This window comes from Bufo bufo, chromosome 3 (genome assembly GCF_905171765.1).
Source record: "Bufo bufo chromosome 3, aBufBuf1.1, whole genome shotgun sequence".
Taxonomy (NCBI): domain Eukaryota; kingdom Metazoa; phylum Chordata; class Amphibia; order Anura; family Bufonidae; genus Bufo; species Bufo bufo.
In genome coordinates, this window is record NC_053391.1 from 489,016,833 (window position 1) to 489,039,485 (window position 22,653).

At 41.5% G+C, this 22,653-nt stretch overlaps 1 protein-coding gene across 2 annotated transcripts in view; it reads left to right on the top strand.

Moving 5' to 3' along the window:
- Window positions 1-22,653, top strand: part of UGGT2 (UDP-glucose glycoprotein glucosyltransferase 2) — a 499,843-nt gene that overhangs the window by 286,937 nt on the left and 190,253 nt on the right. For both annotated transcript variants that reach the window (XM_040425306.1, XM_040425307.1), the window contains exons 25-27: window positions 2,311-2,413; window positions 7,797-7,876; window positions 18,568-18,757. In XM_040425306.1, the coding sequence (XP_040281240.1) occupies window positions 2,311-2,413; window positions 7,797-7,876; window positions 18,568-18,757 (373 nt within the window). The remainder of the gene's footprint in view (window positions 1-2,310; window positions 2,414-7,796; window positions 7,877-18,567; window positions 18,758-22,653) is intronic.

The following is a 22,653-nucleotide window of genomic DNA, read 5'->3' on the forward strand; positions in this document are numbered from 1 at the left end:
CTGCATACTACATTGGTACGGGCTATTAGCAGAGCAAGCTCAGGGCAGGAGTTCCATAACACAGTGCTTCTTCTGCCTGTGCCCGCTCTGCTAACGTCTGACATAGCCCATCAATGCCAGGCTTCAGGAGAGCAGCGCTGGTACAGGCAGAAGCAACGTTGCCTGGCCAGTACAGGGCTCAGTGCGGCCTCAGGGGAATCTGTACACCAGTACACAGTAGTGTACAAGTGTAGGATTGCAAAGCGTGATAGGCACCCGGATTTCAGGTGCATGTTTCGCTGGGAAAAGTAAAAAATATAATAAAGTATACTAGTACTACTAGTACTAATACTTATTATTTCTTTCACATGTAGACTACTTTTAAAGATGTTTACCAAAGGTTTAGGTACACTTTAAGGAGGTGTTGTCTGCTCTCCTGACATGTTTGTATTAGTAAGTACCTGTGTTCCCCAGGACTTGAAAACCGTCTGTTACCATTCGCCTTGTCAATGGAGCTTTCATTTCATACTGTGACACTGTCGTATCAGTGATGCCGGTTTCGTGCTGTGTAATAACACTGTATTGAGCATGGAAATGGTAACATTCAGACAGAATACACTTTCAGGAGGATTAACAGTGCAAAAGAGTTCTAAGATGTCTGGATCAAGATGACCAGTTTGTCCAAGTGCTATGTGTCCCTATTTGTGTTCACACGGTAGTAATAAAATGAATTGCAGCCTGTTAAGAACTTTGCTAGCATGTCACAAATATTGCATTGGATTTACATTGCAGGAGATTTGAGTCCTTAAAGGGGTTGGCCACTTTCTGGTTACAGTTGACCAATATGTTTGTAAGATGGCTATATGGCACTTACTAATATAGTCTTTGCTTAGTTTATGCACCATTTTCTATATTTCCTAAGCTATGCCCCCTTGTTTGCCAAGTCTTTTGTGCTGTCCACACAGAGGTCTTGTCCATAAAATGGCTGCCGGTGGAGGGTCATGTGACCAGACAAATTACCTCCATGTGATGTCTCCTCCCTTCAAATACACCGTACCTGCCATCTGCATTTGCATTGTCTGATGTTTAGGGCAGGTACAGTGTGTTAGAATGGAGGTGACTGCATGATGTGTCACATGACCCTCCATCAGCAGCCATCTTATGGACAGGTCCTCTATGCAGACAGCACAAAAGATCTGCCTACCAAGGGGACATGGCTTCTAAAATATAGCAAATGGCACAGAATGTCAACAAAGGTTATATTAGTAATTGCCAAATAGTTGTCTTAAGCTGAGTTCACACTTCAGTTATTTGGGTCAATTATCTCTATTGGTTATTGTGAGCCAAAACCCAGTTGTGGGGTCATTGCCTAGGGTGACTGTGCAAGTAGGTAGGGATAGTGGATCCTAGAAGTCTTATGGCTGCACTATTCCTGTTTGTGTGACGGTAGTTGCCTGACAGTACCCTTGTTCTACCGCCAGCCCTTTCCTCTCCTTTTTGATTGACAGGGCCGGGTGAGAGAACTATGCAGGAATCTGGACATGTCAAACAAGGAGAGGGAGGGGCTAGCAGGAGGAGCAGTGGTTCACAGGGTGGCTTGGGCCAGCCCACAGTACACTTAACACTTAATTTGCATATAGGTTAAAAGTACTTTTTCTCAAGAAAGAAGCAACGGTCGCTAAGTGAAAGGTAGGGGTGGACACATCTAGCATTACATACAACTGTCCTCTTGACAGGGCATCATGCCTGGTATAAAGGGATTTTCTTTTACTAGAATATTGATGTCCTATCCTTACTATGAGTCATCCGTTTCTGATCGGCGGGGGGCAGACTCCCAGATCTCCCCCCATTTAGCTGTTTGAAGAATGCAGGACGCTTTTGTGAGCACTACAGTCTCTTCCTAGGCCAATGAAGTCACGTTCATCGGTCACATGGCATAGGTGCAGTCCCATTCAAGTGAAGATGCCTGAGCTGTGGTACCAAGCACAGTCGCCATACAATGTACGACAATGTGAGGAGGCCGCAGTGCTCACGACCATGGCCTCTTCAAACAGCAGATCAATGGCAGTACTTTGGTGTCAGAACCCCACCAATCAGTTTTTGATACCCTATCCTGAGTTTAGGGTATCATCCTATTACTCCCAGTAAAAACCCCTTTAAATGTGATTTTTTTTGGTAACTCCCTATGCTGCGGTATATCAAGTGTAATGCCTCTGTATAGCAAGTGTAATTGTTTAGTTTTTATTTCACAGCATTTTCTATACTTTAAAGTAACTGGAGACTCACCAAGTTATGTTATGTTTTGTTTTGTTTTTATACACACTTGTATAGCCTGATCAAAGTGGCACCCCAAGAAGAGGGTCCTTTTATAGATGTAATTGCTGTGGTTGATCCTCTATCTCGAGAAGCTCAAAAGATGTCACACTTATTAATTGTAAGTGCAAAACAAAAACCATTATATAGCACATTCCGAAATACTCTTGTGATCAATGTGATATAATTTCTGTTAATGTGAGACTTAAATGAATGTTATTATTGAACATTTTTCAAAAGTGTTACTCTGCAGATCTGTCTAGGATCCCAGGGCAGCAGGTTACATTGCTGTCATCTGCATACAATAGGAGTGAGAACTGTAGAAGAGAGCGGTCACTATCCCACACCAATTCACCATAACATCAAAAAATATCACTTGTCAAGTTGTGACGCATACGGTATTAGGCAGCAAGTGAACAAACTGTTCTTGAACTCAATGTGTTAGACTAAGGAAAAATAGGGAAACCTAAGGCTGGTTTCACAAGGGCGTTGCGGTTGCGTTGCTGGAACATGCGCGATTTTCCCCCACGAGTGCAAAGCGTTTTAATGCGTTTTACACGCGCGTGAGAAAATTGGCATGTTTGGTACCCAGACCCGAACCCGGACTTCTTCACAGAAGTTCGGGTTTGGGTTCAGTATTCTGTAAATTTTATTATTTTCCCTTATAACATGGTTATAAGGGAAAATAATAGCATTCTTTAATACAGAATGCTTAGTAGAAGGTCAATTGAGGGTTAAAAAAATTTAATTAACTCACCTCCTCCAATTAATCGCGTAGCTGCCGGCCTCCTGTTCTTTCTTCAGGACCTGTCAAAGGACCTGTGGTGACATTACTGTGCTCATCACATGATCCATCACGATGGTGATGGATCATGTGATGGACCATGTGATGAGCGCAGTGACGTCACCACAGGTCGTTTTCCTCAAAGAAGAAGACAGAAGAGAAGCCGGGCTGCGCGAACAAGTGGATGGGGTGTGTTAAATTTTTAATTTTTTTTAACCCCCTCCACTATTTTACTAAGCATTCTGTATTAAGAATGCTATTATTTTCCCTTTATAACCATGTTATAAGGGAAAATAATAAAGATCGGGTCCCCATCCCGATCGTCTCCTAGCAACCGTGCGTGAAAATCGCACCGCATCCACACTTGCTTGCGGATGCTTGCGATTTTCATGCAGCCCCATTCACTTCTATGGGGCCGTCGTTGCGTGAAAAACGCACAAAATAGAGCATGCTGCGTTTTTCACGCAACGCCACAAGTGATGCGTGAAAATCACCACTCATGTGCACAGCCCCATAGAAATGAATAGGTCTGGATTCAGTGCGGGTGCAATGCGTTCACCTCACGCATTGCACCCGCGCGGAAATCTCGCCCGTGTGAAAGAGGCCTAAGGATTTGAGTAGCATTGACAAGGACCAAATTTTCATGACTGGATGACAGTTTGTTAAATCGTCAGGCCTTGGGAGGCGTTTCACTATGTTATAGTTCATACAGTACATATAAAAGTGGTCAAGTGAGAACAGGCAGAGATGGGGGTCATTGGCTCCCAAGGCTCATAAATTAGCAGAAGGATCCGACAAGATGAGTCAGCTATTTCTCCCCACACCCCTTATAATGAGTCTAATCTAAATCACGCATCTAATATATTACAGAGAACACAATTTGCAACATTTTAAAACTGCATAATTTGTAACCCCTTAGGGCTCTTTCACTCGAGTGGATGCCGTGCGGGTAATCTGCTGCGTGAAAGAGTGACAAGCCCAGTTGCGGACAGCAGAGACACGGAGAATTAACATGATTATTAATCACAGTGAGATAAAGTTGTCACTGTGCCTTTGTAGTAAAAAGGTCACAGAGAGGCACAGAGCATTATCAATCATTGGCTTTCAGAAAATGGAGACACAAAAACATGATTTTTTTTTATTGTGTAAAACCAAAATAACAAAATATACATATTAGATATCACTGCGCCCGGAACAACTCTAAAAAAAACTCTGTTTTTAGCACAAGTTTTCAGGTGTGACATGATGCCTAATAACCAGTCCCACAAAATCTGCCCTCCAAAAAAGATATGGTGCTCCTTTCCTTCTGAGCCCTGCTGTGTGCCCATACAGCAGTTTATTACCACATATGGGGTGTTTCTGTAAACTGCAGAATCAGGGTAATAGATATTGAGTTTTGTTTGGCTGTTGCCCCTTGCTGTTTGACAGGAAAAATGGATTCAAATGGAAAATCTACCAAAAAAGTGAAATTTTGAAATTGAATCTCCATTTTCCTATAATTCTTGTGGAACACCTAAAGGGTTAACAAAGTTTGTAAAATTAGTTTTGAATAACTTGAGGGGCTTAGTTTCTAAAATAAGGTCGTTTATAGCTGGTTTGTACCATGTAATTCTTACAAAACTGAATTCCTAACTGAACTGGTCCTTATAAAGTGGGTTTTGGAAATTTTCTTACAAATTTTAAGAATGGTTTCTAAAATAATGTCTTCTTAAATAAAGTTACATTTACAAAATGATGCAAACATAAAGTAGACATATGGGAAATGTAAAGTAATACCTATTTTGTGAGGTATCACTATCTGCCTTAAAAGCAGAGAAATTCAACTTTTGGAAATTATGGATTTTTCAAAAATTTCTGTAAGTTTTAGATTATTATTATTTTTTATTTATAAATAAAGATGATTTATTTCTACTCAAATTTATTACTATCATGCAATACAATGTGTCACAAGAAAACCGTCTCAGAATGGCTTGGGTAAGTAAAAGTGATCCAAAGTTATTACCACAGAAAGTTAATACAAGCCACCTACTAATATATTGTTATTATCCATATTGCTTTCTTTGCTTGCTGGATTCATTTTTCCATCACATTATACAGTGCTCATTTCCTTGATTATGACCACCCAGCAATCCATCAGTGGTGGCTGTGCTTGCACACAAACAGAAAAAGCACTAGCCTATGTGCACTACCACGGTCCCAGCCACCAAATAGGCCGGTGCTTTTTCTTAGTGTGCAAACACGGCCACCACTGATCGATTGCAGGGTGGTCGTAACCATGGACACTAGTGTATAATGTGATGGATTTGGGGGGTACTGTCTCTCCTTGGGGAGAGAGCGCCTTATTCAGAATTAGGAGACTTATAGGCCATTCATGCTCCTCTGGAATTTTGGGAAGAAAGGGATGCAAACGAGCTGTTCACAAGCTCAGCCTTTAATGCCATCAGATGTAAGGCAGCTATCTTATAAGTCAATGTTCAACCCTTTGAATAGGCCTTGAGACAGTACTCGGATATTAAATAAGCCAGCACTTCATTTACAGATAGCTATTTCGGGGTGATCGCCCCTCATCAGTGCAGAGCAGAGAGTACTGGTTTAACTGAGTGAGAGGCCTAAGTCAGGATTTGGGGGGTATTATCTCTCCTTGGGGAGAGATCACCTCAATCGGTATGAGGAGACTTATAGGCCATACATGCTCCTCTCGAATTCTGGGAAGAAAGGGATGCAAATGAGCTCTTAACAAGCTCTGCCTCTAATGCCACCAGATGTAAGGCAGCTATACTATAAGTCAATGTCAATGTTTGACACTGGCATTAGAGGCAAAGCTTGTTAAGAGCTAATTTGCATCCCTTAATTCCAGAGGAGTAGTTGGTCTGGTCTAACTACTATACAATACTGACAAATTATTGACTGTGGCGTTTCAGTCTTGTCATTCTGACATATCCACCCAATTAAAAGTACAATTGGGCAAAAAAACAACTAAAGCATGTTGGAAAGATGCAGTGCAAAAAAATTTATGGCTCAAAGTATCACAAAGGTACAGTTACAAATACTAAGATAAGATAGCATTATGCAACAATAGAGGGAGCCATATGATCAGGGCAATCACGTATGTCATGAATGAATAACCTAGGAACCACATGTGTGGAACTCAACAGACACCAAGTCATATGCTTCAATGCATTACTGCACAACCTGCCGCCCAGGGGCCATTTCTGACACAATACCATTCTGTGCAGCCCCCAACTATCTGGTTACATAGATACTTGTCTGTGTCTGGTGGCTGTTTAACATGTATGCTTCATGTCAGAGCGAAGAAGGCCATGTGACTTGAGTAGGGAGAGAGAAATACTAATGGTGAACTGTGTGGCCATCTCTGGGATCCCTGAATATAAAGAGCATGGGGGTTCTCCTGAGCACTGCATGGCAATTCAAGGTAGAGCAGATGAGGTGGAAAGATGATGATACATGTGTGCTGCTATCTTCATTACAGTTTATTCAAACAAAACGATAGCTGATCTTGGGGAGACCAGCTACAAAGAGTGGAGTTTAAGAGTCTCAACACAGCAATCCAAAGTGCAAAGCTCCCTGAGAAACAGTAACATGCAAGGAAAGGAAAACCAAGTAAAAGGGTGTCCTAGTTTTAGAGATCACCAAATCCACCATTAGGTGGTCCCTAAGTGGTCAAGATCCAACTCTGTTACTAGCCTTCAGAATGTGACAAAGTGGTAGTAAAACCGTTGTCTCACATTAAAGTGGTTGGCCACTTTCTGGCTACTGTTGACCAATGTGTATATAAGATGACTATATGTCACTTACTGATATACAGCAAGGGGACATGGCTTATGAAATATAGCAAACGGCACAGAATATCAACAAAGGTTATATTAGTACTTGCCATATAGTCACTAGTCAACATTAGCCAGAAAGTGGCCAACTCCTTTAAATACAATGTAGAAAGAAGCGTTTATGCATGTACTTTAATCCTTGTAGAATGCAAACAATGAAGAGGTTAGCCCTATTCTCCCAACAGGTGTGACTTCTGGAAGTGGACCTTGAAGCTATCTGATATTTATGATATATGCAGTCTTTTCATCAGATGAGAATATGTGCTCCTTGGGAATGATCTATCTGGTAGTGTAGCCCTCGGACAAGAAAAGGTTGTGTATTCCTGCTTTAATGCCAGTAAAGAAGAATGTTACATTTCTTCCACTTTGGAGAATCCCTATATGTTGGCAGGGCCATGAGTTTATCACAAAGTGTTTTCCTGCTGGGTTCCTCAGCAATTTGCTGTAATATGTGGGGAAATCTGGCAGTAAGTCTTACGTTTTTCATCAGTGCCACTGCCACCACAAAAATGAAGCGTTACACAGTGACCAGATCAATGGTTGAATGCAGGACAGGTCTTCCAGACAAGAGAGATTCTTTGTAACTGCTCTGGCCAAGAAACTAGAATCCAGAAATGGGGACCTATCCCCTAATAGGGTTTATGATTTTCTTCCCCCCAAAACCAAACAACCTTGTTAATCACATTGTCCTTCTTATAGTTCTGTATTTCATCTCAGCAGTTGATGTTCCACACAGAATACTGATTACTGGTATTTCTGTGATTGCTGCTCTTGCTTGATTCCATATTAAGAATGTTGTGCCACGAAATTATCCTTTGCTGTATGGTTTTTATTCTGAGGTTGGATAATCTTAATGTGCTTTAATCTATTTTCAGGTGATTAGCCGTCTGATGAATATGAAACTGACCATGTTCATGAATTGCAAAGCAAAATTATCAGAAATGCCCTTGAAAAGGTAGCTTCATTTAATGTTGGCTCATTTTACTGTGATTGTAGTATGTCTTTTATTGCTCATAGATGTACATGTTTCATAGTAGTATGGACGCTACTTGTTCGTGTATTGTATTTTTTTAATTATTGAAATAAAAAAAGGTAGTGTCAGAATTCCTAAATGTCATTTAATATACTATTAATATAGATTATAGGACAAAAAGACACATTTTGTTCATTTTTTTTGTGTATCTTTGTTGATGAACTTATAGTTTGGTATATTATACTTTAAGCTTCAAGCCACAGAAAATGCAAGCGAGGTTTGCAACTGCAGTGAGAAGTACTGCAAAATTACAGAAAAGTGAGGAAAATGACAGATAGGTGTATAGTTTAACACTAGGCCATATGCAGTGATAACTGTGTTTTTGTCATATTGTTTGGGCATATTGTCTGTTTGCTAGGTGGGTGATTAATGTTTTCAGCAAAGGTTAAAAAAAAGCAGCTACCTGGTGTTAAAATACTTCACCTGTAGCTTGATTGCTGTTTGAGCTTTAAGCCACAGAAACTGCAGCGAGGTTTTGCTGAGTACTAAAAAATTGCAGAAAAGTACAGAAAATTACAGATAAGTGTATAATCTAACACTAGGCTGTAGTTCAACACAAGGATTTAGGAGTATATTAGACGGGCAGACTTTCTGCCCTATGATCACCAACGAGCGTTCGTAGTAACGCTCATTAGCGATCATCTGGCAGTCTAATACTGCTGCCAATTGCACAATGAACGCCCCGTTTATCCGACAATCCAGATCTTTCAACATGCTGAAAGATCAGGATTTGCCAGCGGCAGATCATGCTGTCTGATTACGATCTGCCGCCGGAAAACCGCTGTAGAGCATGGGGACGAGTGATGGCATAGCTATCGCTCCTTCCCATGTAGCTGAGGAGATCGCTGAATGTAATAGCAGTGGTCTTCTCACAAGGCGATTTGTGTGAGCGAACGCTTCCCTCCACACAATTATCTGTGTGATCCGGGTGTCTAATACACCCTACAGGAACCAGTGTTTGATAAAGTTTCCTTGTGCATTGTTTGCTCGACTCTAGCAAGTTCTCCATTTACAGCAGACGGGTGTCTAAATTTAATTTCATAGTTACTATTTATTTTTTCTTCTTTACTGTTCATCCCCATTTAAACATGTGCTACATGGGCAATGCTACGAAGTGTGTGTCCTGGGCAATGTATGCATGTTGTGAAGAGCCACCTGAGGGTGAATGCATTTGCACTAGATGCAAGCATGTTGCATATTTGGAAGCCCAGATTCTGGATCTAAATGCTCAGTTTGCAACATGCAGGAGCATTGCAAACCTGGAGAGAGGCTTAGACCTCACAGTGCTGGCAGGGGTCAGTGAAATGGAGGTGTGTGGAGGAGGGCAAGATCAGGACTATGGGGTCAGTACTTGGGTTAACGTTACAAGAAGCACTAGAGGGAAAAGTGCCAGGGAGTAAATATTCCTGCATGGCTGATATTGGGGACGGAAGCCCAGGGCCAGCAACACTGCAGCAGAGCGTTTCTCCTAGCAATCAGGAGGATGATTGCTGCAGGAAGGATGAACAGAGAAGTGCAGCAAAGGTCAGGGGTAGGGGCTTCTATTATTAGGCAAACAGACAGGGTCCTCTGTCGCCGAGACCGTGAATGCCGAACAGTGTGTTGTCTTCCGGATGCTCAGGTTCGGCATATTGCGGATCGGATAGACAGATTGCTGGGTGGGGCTAGGGAAGACCCAGCGGTCATGGTACACATTGGTACCAATGACAAAGTCAGGGGCAGATGAAAAGTCCTTTAACCTCTTCAGGACATAGGGCGTACAGGTACGCCCTTATGACCTGGTACTTAGGGACACAGGGCGTACCTGTACGCCCTGTGTATTTCTGATCACCGCCGCGCAGTGGGCTGTGATTGGAAGCCGGTGCCTGCTCAAATCATTGAGCAGGCACCTTGGCTAAATGCGCAGGGGGGTCTCGTGACCCCACCATGTCGGCGATCGCAACAAACCGCAGGTCAATTCAGACCTGCGGTTTGCTGCGCTTTCTGCAGTTTCTGATCCCCGCGGTCCCTGACCGCGGGGATCAGAAACTTTAGTATTCCTAAAATATATATGTTTCACCCCCCCTGCACCCCTGAATGATATTATGGCGGCGGGAGGTTCAGGGGGGGGTGTTGTGGGAGGCGGGCGGTGTGGCAGGCGGGATCGCGATCCCCCGCCCGCCTCCTCTTGAATAATCGTTGGTGGCCAGTGGGTATACCAGGGTGTCAGCACATTGCTGACACCCTGGTATAAACGGCTGACATCTGTGATGAGATGTCAGCCGTTTAACCCTTTCCATACCGCGGTCCGTACGGACCGATGTATGGAAAAGGTTAACAGCTCAGGGAGCTCCCTCCCTGTGCCTTTGCAGACCCCCAATGGAGAGGGAGAGAGCCCCCAGACAGCCCACCTCCTTACCCTACCCTGTCTGCGCAGTTCTGGCCACTACTGAGCAGACTGGGAAGGTTCCCATGGCAACAGGACGCCTTCTCAGGCATCCTGCTGTCCATGGTGCTGAACAGATCTGTGCTAAAGGCATAGATCTGTTCAGACAAAATGTAAGTAAAATACAGTACAAAACACTATATAGTGTACTGTACTATAATATACAGACATCAGACCCACTGGATCTTCAAGAACCAAGTGGGTCTGGGTCAAAAAAAATGTGAAAAAAAGGAAAAATCAAAAAACACATTTATCACTGATTAAAAATGAAAAAAATTTAATTCCCTACACATGTTTGGTATCGCCGCGTCCGTAACGACCTGATCTATAAAACGGTCATGTTACTTTACCCGAACGGTGAACACCTTAAAAATAAAAAATAAAAAACTATGATGAAATATAAATTTTGCCCAACTTACTTCCCAAAAACGTAATAAAAGTGATCAAAAAAGTTGCATGTACGCCAAAATTGTAACAATGAAACCGTCATCTCATCCCGCAAAAATCATACCCTACCCAAGATAATCGCCCAAAAACTGAAAAAACTATGGCTCTTAGACTATGGAAACACTAAAACATGATTTCTTTTGTTTCAAAAATGAAATCATTGTGTAAAACTTACATAAATAAAAAGAAAGCATACATATTAGGTATCGCCGCGTCCGTATCGACCGGCTCTATAAAAATATCACATGACCTAACCCCTCAGGTGACCACCGTAAAAAAATAAAAACGGTGTAAAAAAAGCCATTTTTTGTCATCTTACGTCACAAAAAGTGTAATAGCAAGTAATCAAAAAGTCATATGCACCCCAAAATAGTGCCAATCAAACCATCATCTCATCCCGCAAAAAATGAGACCCTACTTAAGATAATCGCCCAAAAACTGAAAAAACTATGGCTCTTAGACTATGGAGACACTAAAACTTTTTTTTGTTTTAAAAATGAAATCATTGTGTAAAACTTACATAAATAAAAAGAATTGTATACATGTTAGGTATCGCCGCGTCCGTGACAACCTGCTCTATTAAAATACCGCATGATCTAACCTGTCAGATGAATGTTGTAAATAACAAAAAAAAAAACTGTGCCAAAAAAGCTATTTCTTGTTACCTTGCCGCACAAAAAGTGTAATATAGAGCAACCAAAAATCATATGTACCCTAAACTAGTACCAACAAAACTGCCACCCTATCCCGTAGTTTCTAAAGGGGTGGCAGTACTCTAGGGGTCCATCAGGGGGTCTTCAAATGGGACATGGTGTAAATAAACCAGTCCAGCAAAATCTGCCTTCCAAAAACCGTATGGCATTCCTTTCCTTCTGCGCCCTGCCGTGTGCCCGTACAGCAGTTTACGACCACATATGGGGTGTTTCTGTAAACTACAGAATCAGGGCCATACATAATAAGTTTTGTTTGGCTGTTAACCCTTGCTTTGTAACTGGAAAAATAATATTAAAATGGAAAATCTGCCAAAAAAGTGAAATTTTGAAATTGTATCTCTATTTTCCATTAAATCTTGTGCAACACCTAAAGGGTTAACAAAGTTTGTAAAATCTGTTTTGAATACCTTGAGGGGTGTAGTTTCTTAGATGGGGTCACTTTTATGGAGTTTCTACTCTAGGGGTGCATCAGGGGGGCTTCAAATGGGACATGGTGTCAAAAAACCAGTCCAGCAAAACCTGCCTTCCATAAACCAAACGGCGCACCTTTCACTCTACGCCCCACTTTGTGGCCGTACAGTAGTTTACAGCCACATATGGGGTGTTTCTGTAAACGGCAGAGTCAGGGCAATAAAGATAGTCTTGTTTGGCTGTTAACCCTTGCTTTGTTAGTGGAAAAAATTGGTTAAAATGAAAAATTAGGCAAAAAAATGAAATTCTCAAATTTCATCCCCATTTGCCAATAACTCTTGTGCAACACCTAAAGGGTTAACGAAGTTTGTAAAATCAGTTTTGAATACCTTGAGGGGTGTAGTTTATAGAATGGGGTCATTTTTGGGTGGTTTCTATTATGTAAGCCTCGCAAAGTGACTTCAGAGCTGTAGTGGTCCCTGAAAATTGGGTTTTTGTAAATTTCTGAAAAATTTCAATATTTGCTTCTAAACTTCTAAGCCTTGTAACATCCCCAAAAAATTAAATATCATTCCCAAAATAATTCAAACATGAAGTAGACATATGGGGAATGTAAAGTCATCACAATTTTTAGGGGTATTACTATGTATTACAGAAGTAGAGAAACTGAAACTTTGAAATTTGCAAATTTTTCAAAATTTTTGGTAAATTAGGTATTTTTTTATGCAAAAAAAATAATTTTTTTGACTTCATTTTACCAGTGTCATGAAGTACAATATGTGACGAAAAAACAATCTCAGAATGGCCTGGATAAGTCAAAGCGTTTTAAAGTTATCACCACTTAAAGTGACACTGGTCCGATTTGCAAAAAATGGCCTGGTCCTTAAGGTGAAATAAGGCTGTGTCCCTAAGGGGTTAAAAATTATTTTAGGAAACTAGTAGAGAAGCTCTGATGTAGTGTGTTTAGAAATACTACCAGTGCCACAAGAGCCACTAGAAAGACAGCGGGAGCTTAGGGAGTTAAATACGTGGCTCAGAGGCTAGTGCAGAAAGGAAGGGTTTGGGTTCATGGAGAATGGGGCCATCTTGTCTGTCAGCTACAGTAGGTACATGCTACACCTTAATGGGGAGGGTGCAGCTGCTCTGGGGAAAAGAATGGTTAGACGGCTGAAGGAGCCTTTAAACTAGGATCTGGGGGGAGGGAGGGGGGTCATATGAATAAAGGGATAGATAGAGAGTGGGATATAGGAGGAGATAATAGGGATTTATTGGGGGCTGGGGTTAGTGAGGGAAGTAGTGAGGTGACTGGACATAAATGTACACCCATGAAAAACATAGCTGGTGGTAACATGGTCCTGTTACAAACCAACAATATCATCCAAGGTACCCAAAAAATCCCAGATATTCTGGCAACTGAATATGGGAAATTAAATAGTAACTTAAAATGTTTGTTCACAAATGCCAGAAGTCTAGCAAGCAAAATGGGGGAGCTGGAGTCTATAGTACTAGAGGATCACATAAATGTAGTTGGTGTGGCTGAGACATGGTTGGACTCTTCTCCTGACTGGGCTGTTAATATTCAGGGTTTTACACTCTTTAGGAATGACCGGGTCTGTAGAAAAGTCGGTGACTTGTGCCTGTATGTTAGGAGTGATATGAAGGCGAGTGCGAAAGAGGCAATTATGGGTGAGGATGTTGAAACCTTATGGGTAGAATTACAAAGAGAAATAAACTCACAGAGGAGATACAAGTTCAACTGTATAACCATATAAAGCGGGATGCACAGGCTGAAACAGTGGTCATAATGGGAGAATTTAACTTGCCAGATATTGACTTGGGGTAATGGTTCTGCCTCAACTGCAAAGGGGAGAAAATTCCTCAGCTTGCTGCAGGACCACTTTATAGGCCAGGTTGTAGACGCTACTACTGAGGGGGGGGGGGGGGGGGCAATGCTTTTTTTTGGATCTGGTAATTTCTAACAATGCAGAGCTTGTTTGAAATGTTACTGTTGGTGAAACACTTGGTCAAAGTAACCACAATATAATTATTTTTCCCCTGAACTATAAGAAGCAAACTGTGGCTGATTTCCCTGGGTTGAGGGCAGCATTTCAGGGCATGGACTGGGAGCAGCTACTGTCACATAATAATACTCAGGATAAATTGCAGAGCTTTAAATCTACATTGGGTAAATACACTGCCAAATTTAATCAGGGATGGTAACAAATATTAACGGCTAAAATTAAACCCCACATGGCTTACAGTTACTTTAAAAAGGGCAATAAATGAAAAAGGGCACTTAAAAAATACAAATCTGAGGGGTTAGCTGTAGCATTTGACATTTACAAAGGGCTTAATAAAATCTGTAAAGTGGCAAGCGAGCAAAACAAATCCCAAACAATTCTTTAAATACACTAATGAGCAAAAGGGTAACCATGGTAGTATCCTACAAGACGAGTTACTTCGTACACTAGAGTACTATGGGTATGAAAAGGATGTCCCCACTGTTCCCAGACCTCAACCTAATTGAACACTTGTGGGTAAGAAAAAGCCGTAGTCGACCAGTGTGCACCAACATTGGGAACGTGTAGAAGAGACCTGAGAACAGATTTCGGTTGAGACATGAAGAATTCAGGCAGTAATAATCTCTGTGCATCATATGTCCTAGGAGAAGCAGCACTGGGAGAGTCACTTGTAGAGAAGGATTTGGGTGTCCGTGTCGATTGTAGAATAAATAACAGCATGCAATGTCAATCAGCTGCTTCTAAGGCTACCAGGATATTGTCATTAGCGTTAAGCGACTCGAGCTTCGAATCATAGATCCGAAGTTGATTTGTTCAAACACTTTATTTTAATACTGTACGGAGACCAAGTGAATTTATTCACCAAAGTCGCACAAGACTTCGGTGAATGAATTCGGTATTCATTTCTGCATCTTTAAAAACTTTTTAAAATAGCAATCCGAAGTCTGGTTTTGGTACCGAGGTACCAGCCGGTACCAAACCTCACTTTGGATTACTAATATTAAATGTTTTTACAGATGCAGAAGGGAATACCAAATTCATTCACCGAAGTCTCACGTGACATCGGGTGAAACGAATTTTGCCTCAATGGAGGCAATACATTTTAAACATTTTAATAGCATTAAAACAAAGTGTTTGAATGAACCAAAGCGTGATTCGCTCAAACCTAATTGTCATGCATTAAACGAGGCATGGACTTGCGAGGCAGGGATGTGATATTACCACTTTACAAAGCGTTGGTGCGGCCTCATCTGGAATATGCAGTTCAGTCCTGGGCACCAGTACATAGAAAGGATGTCCTGGAGCTAGAAAATGTACAGAGGAGAATGACTAAACTGATAAGGGTCATGGAGGGTCTTAGTTATGAGGAAAGATTAAAAGAATTACATTTATTTAGTCTTGAGAAGAGACGTCTAAGCGGGGACATTAATAACCTATACAAATATATAAATTGGCCATACAAAAAATATTCTGAAAAGCTGTTCCATGTAAAATCCACTCAAGAGACAGGGGGGGCACTGCGTCTGACTGGAGAAGAAAAAGTCCGGTCTCCAGAAGCGCCAAAGTTTCTTTTCTGTAAGAACTGCAATCCTGTGGAGTAGACTTCGGCAGGACGTGGTTACAACTGGAACAGTGGACCGTTTTAAAAAGGGCTTAGATGAATTCTTAAAAGTAAATGACGTTAATGGTTATGAAAATGTGTAGAAATATGGGTCTCACTCCCTATTCTAAAATAGCGTACCCTCCTATCCCTTGGTTCAACTTGATGGACTTATGTCTGTTTTCAACTGTATTAAATATGTAACTATGCAACTATATATCACAAATGAACAGAAAATGGTATATATATATATATATATATATATATATATATATATATATATATATTGACCGGAGTACGCAGCAAACGCCAAACTGTACTGAATGCATGCAATAATTTACAGTAAAAACATAAGCCAAAACCAAAGTCAGCCGTGCATCGACCTCTGGCCAGGTCATGGGTGCAGAGCGGGGAGGCGGTATATTACAAAGACCGCATCAGACAAACGAGTGATAATCCAAAACAATGAAATGCCCCCCAGTACTCCGATTAAAATGGAGAAATGTATTGTCATATCTTGAAAAACCTAACAAGTGGCAGCAGTAGAGGCTTATGCATTTCAAACAAATAAAGACTTAGTCATAGCCGCTGTGACTAAGAACAAGTCTTAGTGTTTGAAATGTAGTGAAGTGTCTACTGCTTAAAGACTTTAAAGAAGTGACATAAATTTCATGTTTTAATGGAGTGCTGGCAAGCCTTTTTAATTTGAGTAATTTACAGTGCAGCAGTGTCTACAGTACTTTGAAAAAATATAGTGTTTTGAATACTTTGTGTGGATGGGTAGTAGGACTTCTTGAAAGTATGTCTTCTAAGGTATATTAAAAATTTGGGTTAGCCTACTTCATCTTGAGATGTGAACACTTGACTTGAGAGGCCCAAAGCTTATTGCTGAACTACTAATAAAATTCTAATGTCTACTTCTGCAGTTTTTGGATTTTGGCTTGTAACTTTGGCTGATCACATCATTGTTTTCTTTAGCATAAGCCAGTGCCTGGTGGATCTAGCCATCAATTGGTTTCCCTCGCAATCTGTTTGGCCTCATGATTTCATTTTTTTTCTATTCAATTCTAAACATGGTACATGGGAACTAGTCTCAATTTCAAGTCTTTTCCTATGCACATTTATATAGGTATGTCATAAATGCAATAACCCTTGAAGAAACTTAGGAGCTGCAATTGTGAAGAGAAGTTAACAGGGCATTTCTGCCAGCATCTGCCATATGTATGGATGCCGGTCCCCAGCTAGAGGACAGTCAGCAACAGCTTCAGAACAACATTCTATGTACATCATTAGCAGTTGCAAGGAGATTTCGTCTTTACTGGTTGAATACTAAGGTCATGGTCCCCAGTTGCAGGGAGCAGGCCTGGGCAATGATATATTCAAGATGGATCTGGGTTGATAACAGGCAGGCTGCAGGCACAGCCAGGAATCGGTAGCAGAAGACGAGGTCATGCCAAAGGTCAGCGAATAGCTCAGGCAAGCCAGGTCAAAGCACACAGAGAATCCACAGATAATGAAAATGCAGCCAGACACACCAGCAGAACTGATACCGGAGCAAGGCAGTTATATAGCAATTAACCTGGATGCAGCTAGAGCTGCACTTAGCAAAGTGTAAGGAGCTGTGTGATCTGCTTGGCAACAGGTCATATTGGCTTTCAGCTTCTGAAGCTTCTGGAAACTTCATGTAAAACAGAAGGCACATTGAGGACAGAGGGAATGCAAAATCAAGTTAGTTGTAGGACTTTTTTAAATAAAAATATTGCAAATGTTTTTATTTTCCCAGAGGTCGGACCCGCACCTATCAGACAATAGGGGCATATCCTAACGATATGCTCCCATTGTCTGTGATGGGAATACCCCTTTAAAGGGATTGTCTGGACATTACTAAATAAATGGCCTAGCCCTCAGAGTAGACCATCAGTAGCTGATGTGGCACCCCCGCAGATGAGCTTTTCAGGTGTGAATCCGCGGCCAGAAGTCGGCATCGGACCTACACAGCTCCATCAATCTTGTGGTGGACTGCATTTGTTACTGCAGCACTGCTCCCATTTAAGTCGATGCGAGCAGCACTGTCCACTACAAGGTTGATAGAGCACTGCAGCTCCAGCACTGACTTCTAATGACGGAGCTACACCTTTAAGGCTCCATTCACACGTCCGCAACGTGTTTTGCGGGTCCACGGATCCGCAAAACACGGACAGCGGCAATGTGTGTTCCGCATTTTGCTGACCGCATATTGCCGGCACTAATAGAATATGCCTGTTCTTGTCCGCAATTGCGGACAAGAATAGGACTTGTTCTATTTTTTTGCGGAACGGAAGTGCGGATCCGCAATTCTGTGTCCGGGCAGCACATCATGGCGGAACGAAATTGCGGGCGTGTGAATGGAGCCTAACAGTTGATCGGCCGGAGTGTGGGGTGTTGGAGCCCTGCCAATCAGCTAGTGATGGCTTATCCTGAGGATAGGCCATCACATAGTAAAGCCTGGAAAAACCATTACATTTTCAATGTCAGAGTACTGCTAAAATAAATAATGTGCTTTCTATGAATATTGAGCAAAAAACAAACAGAAAACCCATTTCTTATGGAAGTGTCCTCTAAGGATTGGAATATCCCTATACACATAGAAGTCAGAGTAGTTAATTCTGGCAGTGAAAGCTGTCAGTCTATGCCATGGTATGACAATTTGCAAAATGTAAACTACATGAAACTAATAAGTAGAGAATACAGTTCTCCCTAGACACACAACAGCAGTATTTGGGAATGTTAGTGATGTATAATTTCTAGTGCAGGGCTTACACAGTAACACAAAGGTTACTTGTAGTGTAGATGTATAGAAAATCTGATGTCTGTAGCAGTGCGAATATCATTGCCTAATGATAATCATTCATTTTGATTTATTTCGGCTATTAATAACCTTTTTGCCAGTTTCAGACAGATTTCTGTATTTTCGAGTTACAAGATCTTAACACATTGTATTTCTATTTGCTTTCCAGTTTCTATCGTCTTGTGCTTGAACCAGAATTGACATTTCTAAGCAACCACAGTCTCTCTCCGGGTCCATCAGCTAAGTTCCTGGATATGCCTGAATCCCCTCTGCTAACTCTGAACATGAACACCCCGGAGAGCTGGCTTGTGGAAGTGGTGCACAGCTCATGTGATCTGGATAACATCCATCTACAAGACGTGAGTCACCACAGTGCACTTTACTGCCAGGCGGAAACATTGCATTGCAGATTATCATCTATTGTGACAACCATTAAGTCAATTTTTATTATTATTTAGAAATAAATCTGCCTGAGCTCTTGCAGTGCTTGCAATGTGAAACGCATGGGGAAAATGTGACTTTTCCAAAATCGTAGTTAACCCACTGGCATATAGGATTTATAGTTTGTATTAAGGTTAAAAGAAAGTTGCAGCAGAGAATAATCAAGTAGGAGATGTTGTCACGCTGGTGGTCCATGCCTGCCGCGGTCTTGCTGTCCTGGGCAGGTGCGGACGTCACTCTGCTCTCCCTATGTGAATTGGGATTAGAGTTCTGTAAAGTTACCTTCAGGACTTAGGGAGTAAATGCTTTCCCTCTGTCCCTGTCCTGGTGCTGGTTAAGTTGCTGATCAGTCTCCCTACTTAGCTGGGCTGTGGTTCCCCCTCCTCGCCTGAGCTTTGAGGTTATTCCTTAATAGTAAGCAGTGAAGGTGATCTCGTCTGGATATCCGTGTACTGAGCCTTGGTTGTCTTCCGATTCCGCTCCTTGCTGCCTTCCCCGACCTTGGAACTGTGACCTGGATTACGCTTGTACTCAGCCTGCCCTAACCTTCAAACTGCTATTTGGAATACGCAAGTACTCAGCCTTCCCTGACAAATGGACAACTTATGGATCTAGTCAGATGGGTATGCGAGGATCCTTTGCAAAATAAAATTAAAGGGGTTCTCTGTGTTTTTCTGAAAATCTTTAGACCCTGTGGAGGAAAAGTTGTTTTTGCTGTGCTTACCCTTCCTTTTGCTTCACCAGTATTGCCACTCCACTGCGCTCAGGCTGGCGGCAGACTCTTTTGCTCAGGTCCTGATTGGATGTGTTCCTGTCTTTATGTTCAGCTCTATAATGCAAATGCAAAAAGACTCTGGAACAGACCCATTTGGGACCCGAGCGAAGGAGCCCACGGCCAGTCTGACCACAGCAGAAACAGCAGCATCAGGGGTGTGATAGAAGGGTAAGTCCATAAGATTTGAGGACTCTGGGATTTTCAGAATAGGCTGGAAAACCCCTTTAATACCAATCTGTTACATTTGTCATTGATTTTGGAACCCATGATGCCAGTGTGAACAGTGTCTTGGCATGCTAGACTCTTGTTTCAACACTGAGGATCTGCAGACAACCATGCAAATTAGATAAATGTCATATAAAACCACCAATGTCAGTGAGACTGGCCGATCATCTAATGTGTAAGTGGGGGGTCTCTGACTCTCCTTCAACATCAGCTTTCACAGGAAGTAAGGAACAGTTTTTTTTGGGGGGGGGGGGAGTAGGTGTCTGACAGTGGCTTTCTGTACTCCTCTAGTTCAAGAAACATACATGTTCAGCCTAGAGCTATCTAATCTGTATGGCTAGCTTTACTCCTTCATTACTACTGGAGCAGAAATGTTGGCAGCCACAAACCGTCTGATATTGACGTAAATTTCTAAGCCACTGCTTTCCAGAACCAAATAAGTATTCATTAAGGCATTTCCTGTGCTTTTTCAAAAATATATTTAAAAAAATGAAAAAGTCCTTGACATTTTCAACATGTTCAAAATTTATTTCAATTAAAATAAAACCAACATATGCTTATTTTAAGGGGTTGTCCAAGTTCAATAAAAACAGGGCAGCCCCTGTAAATGGTCTAAAATAACAACATAATCTATACCCGCCCCTTTTCTCCCCTAAGAGTTTTGAGCTCCAGTTCTCTTTGCTGCTGACAATCTTTCTGGCTGCAGCGGTTCACTGCTGCTGCCGCCAATCACTGGCATGATCTATGACATCCTCTGTTCTGCTAAACATAGCAATTGCCTGCATGGGGACCTGTGTGCACAGAACCTCACCGCTGCATCCAGGAACATGATGTTAGCAGTGGAGAGGAATGGAGCCCAGCTCTGGAAAAAACAGGGGGGAATATCAATTCTTTTGTTAGTGTAAGCAAATTACGGGGGCTACCTGAGTTTTTTTATTTTATTTAACCACCTCAGCCCCCAGTGCTTAAACACCCTGAAAGACCAGGCCACTTTTTACACTTCTGACCTACACTACTTTCACCGTTTATTGCTCGGTCATGCAACTTACCACCCAAATGAATTTTACCTCCTTTTCTTCTCACTAATAGAGCTTTCATTTGGTGGTATTTCATTGCTGCTGACATTTTTACTTTTTTTGTTATTAATCGAAATTTAACGATTTTTTTTGCAAAAAAATTACATTTTTCACTTTCAGTTGTAAAATTTTGCAAAAAAAACGACATCCATATAGAAATTTTGCTCTAAATTTATAGTTCTACATGTCTTTGATAAAAAAAAAATGTTTGGGTAGAAAAAAAATGGTTTGGGTAAAAGTTATAGCGTTTACAAACTATGGTACAAAAATGTGAATTTCCGCTTTTTGAAGCAGCTCTGACTTTCTGAGCACCTGTCATGTTTCCTGAGGTTCTACAATGCCCAGACAGTACAAACACCCCACAAATGACCCCATTTCTGAAAGTACACACCCTAAGGTATTCGCTGATGGGCATAGTGAGTTCATAGAACTTTTTATTTTTTGTCACAAGTTAGCGGAAAATGATGATTTTTTTTTTTTTTTTTTTTTTTCTTACAAAGTCTCATATTCCACTAACTTGTGACAAAAAATAAAAAGTTCTATGAACTCACTATGCCCATCAGCGAATACCTTGGGGTCTCTTCTTTCCAAAATGGGGTCACTTGTGGGGTAGTTATACTGCCCTGGCATTCTAGGGGCCCAAATGTGTGGTAAGGAGTTTGAAATCAAATTCAGTAAAAAATGACCTGTGAAATCCGAAAGGTGCTCTTTGGAATATGGGCCCCTTTGCCCACCTAGGCTGCAAAAAAGTGTCACACATCTGGTATCCCCGTACTCAGGAGAAGTTGAGGAATGTGTTTTGGGGTGTCTTTTTACATATACCCATGCTGGGTGAGATAAATATCTTGGTCAAATGACAACTTTGTATAAAAAAATGGGAAAAGTTGTCTTTTGCCAAGATATTTCTCTCACCCAGCATGGGTATATATAAAATGACACCCCAAAACACATTCCCCACCTTCTCCTGAGTACGGAGATACCAGATGTGTGACACTTTTTTGCAGCCTAGGTGGGCAAAGGGGCCCATATTCCAAAGAGCACCTTTCGGATTTCACTCGTCATTTTTTACTGAATTTGATTTCAAACTCCTTACCACACATTCGGGCCCCTAGAATGCCAGGGCAGTATAACTACCCCACAAGTGACCCCATTTTGGAAAGAAGAGACCCCAAGGTATTCCGTGAGGGGCGTGGCGAGTTCCTAGAATTTTTTATTTTTTGTCACAAGTTAGTGGAAAATGATGATTTTTTTTTTTTTTTTTTTTTTTCATACAAAGTCTCATATTCCACTAACTTGTGACAAAAAATAAAAACTTCCATGAACTCACTATGCCCATCAGCGAATACCTTGGGGTCTCTTCTTTCCAAAATGGGGTCACTTGTGGGGTAGTTATACTGCCCTGGCATTCTAGGGGCCCAAATGTGTGGTAAGGAGTTTGAAATCAAATTCAGTAAAAATTGACCTGTGAAATCCGAAAGGTGCTCTTTGGAATATGGGCCCCTTTGCCCACCTAGGCTGCAAAAAAGTGTCACACATCTGGTATCCCCGTACTCAGGAGAAGTTGAGGAATGTGTTTTGGGGTGTCTTTTTACATATACCCATGCTGGGTGAGATAAATATCTTGGTCAAATGACAACTTTGTATAAAAAAATGGGAAAAGTTGTCTTTTGCCAAGATATTTCTCTCACCCAGCATGGGTATATATAAAATGACACCCCAAAACACATTCCCCACCTTC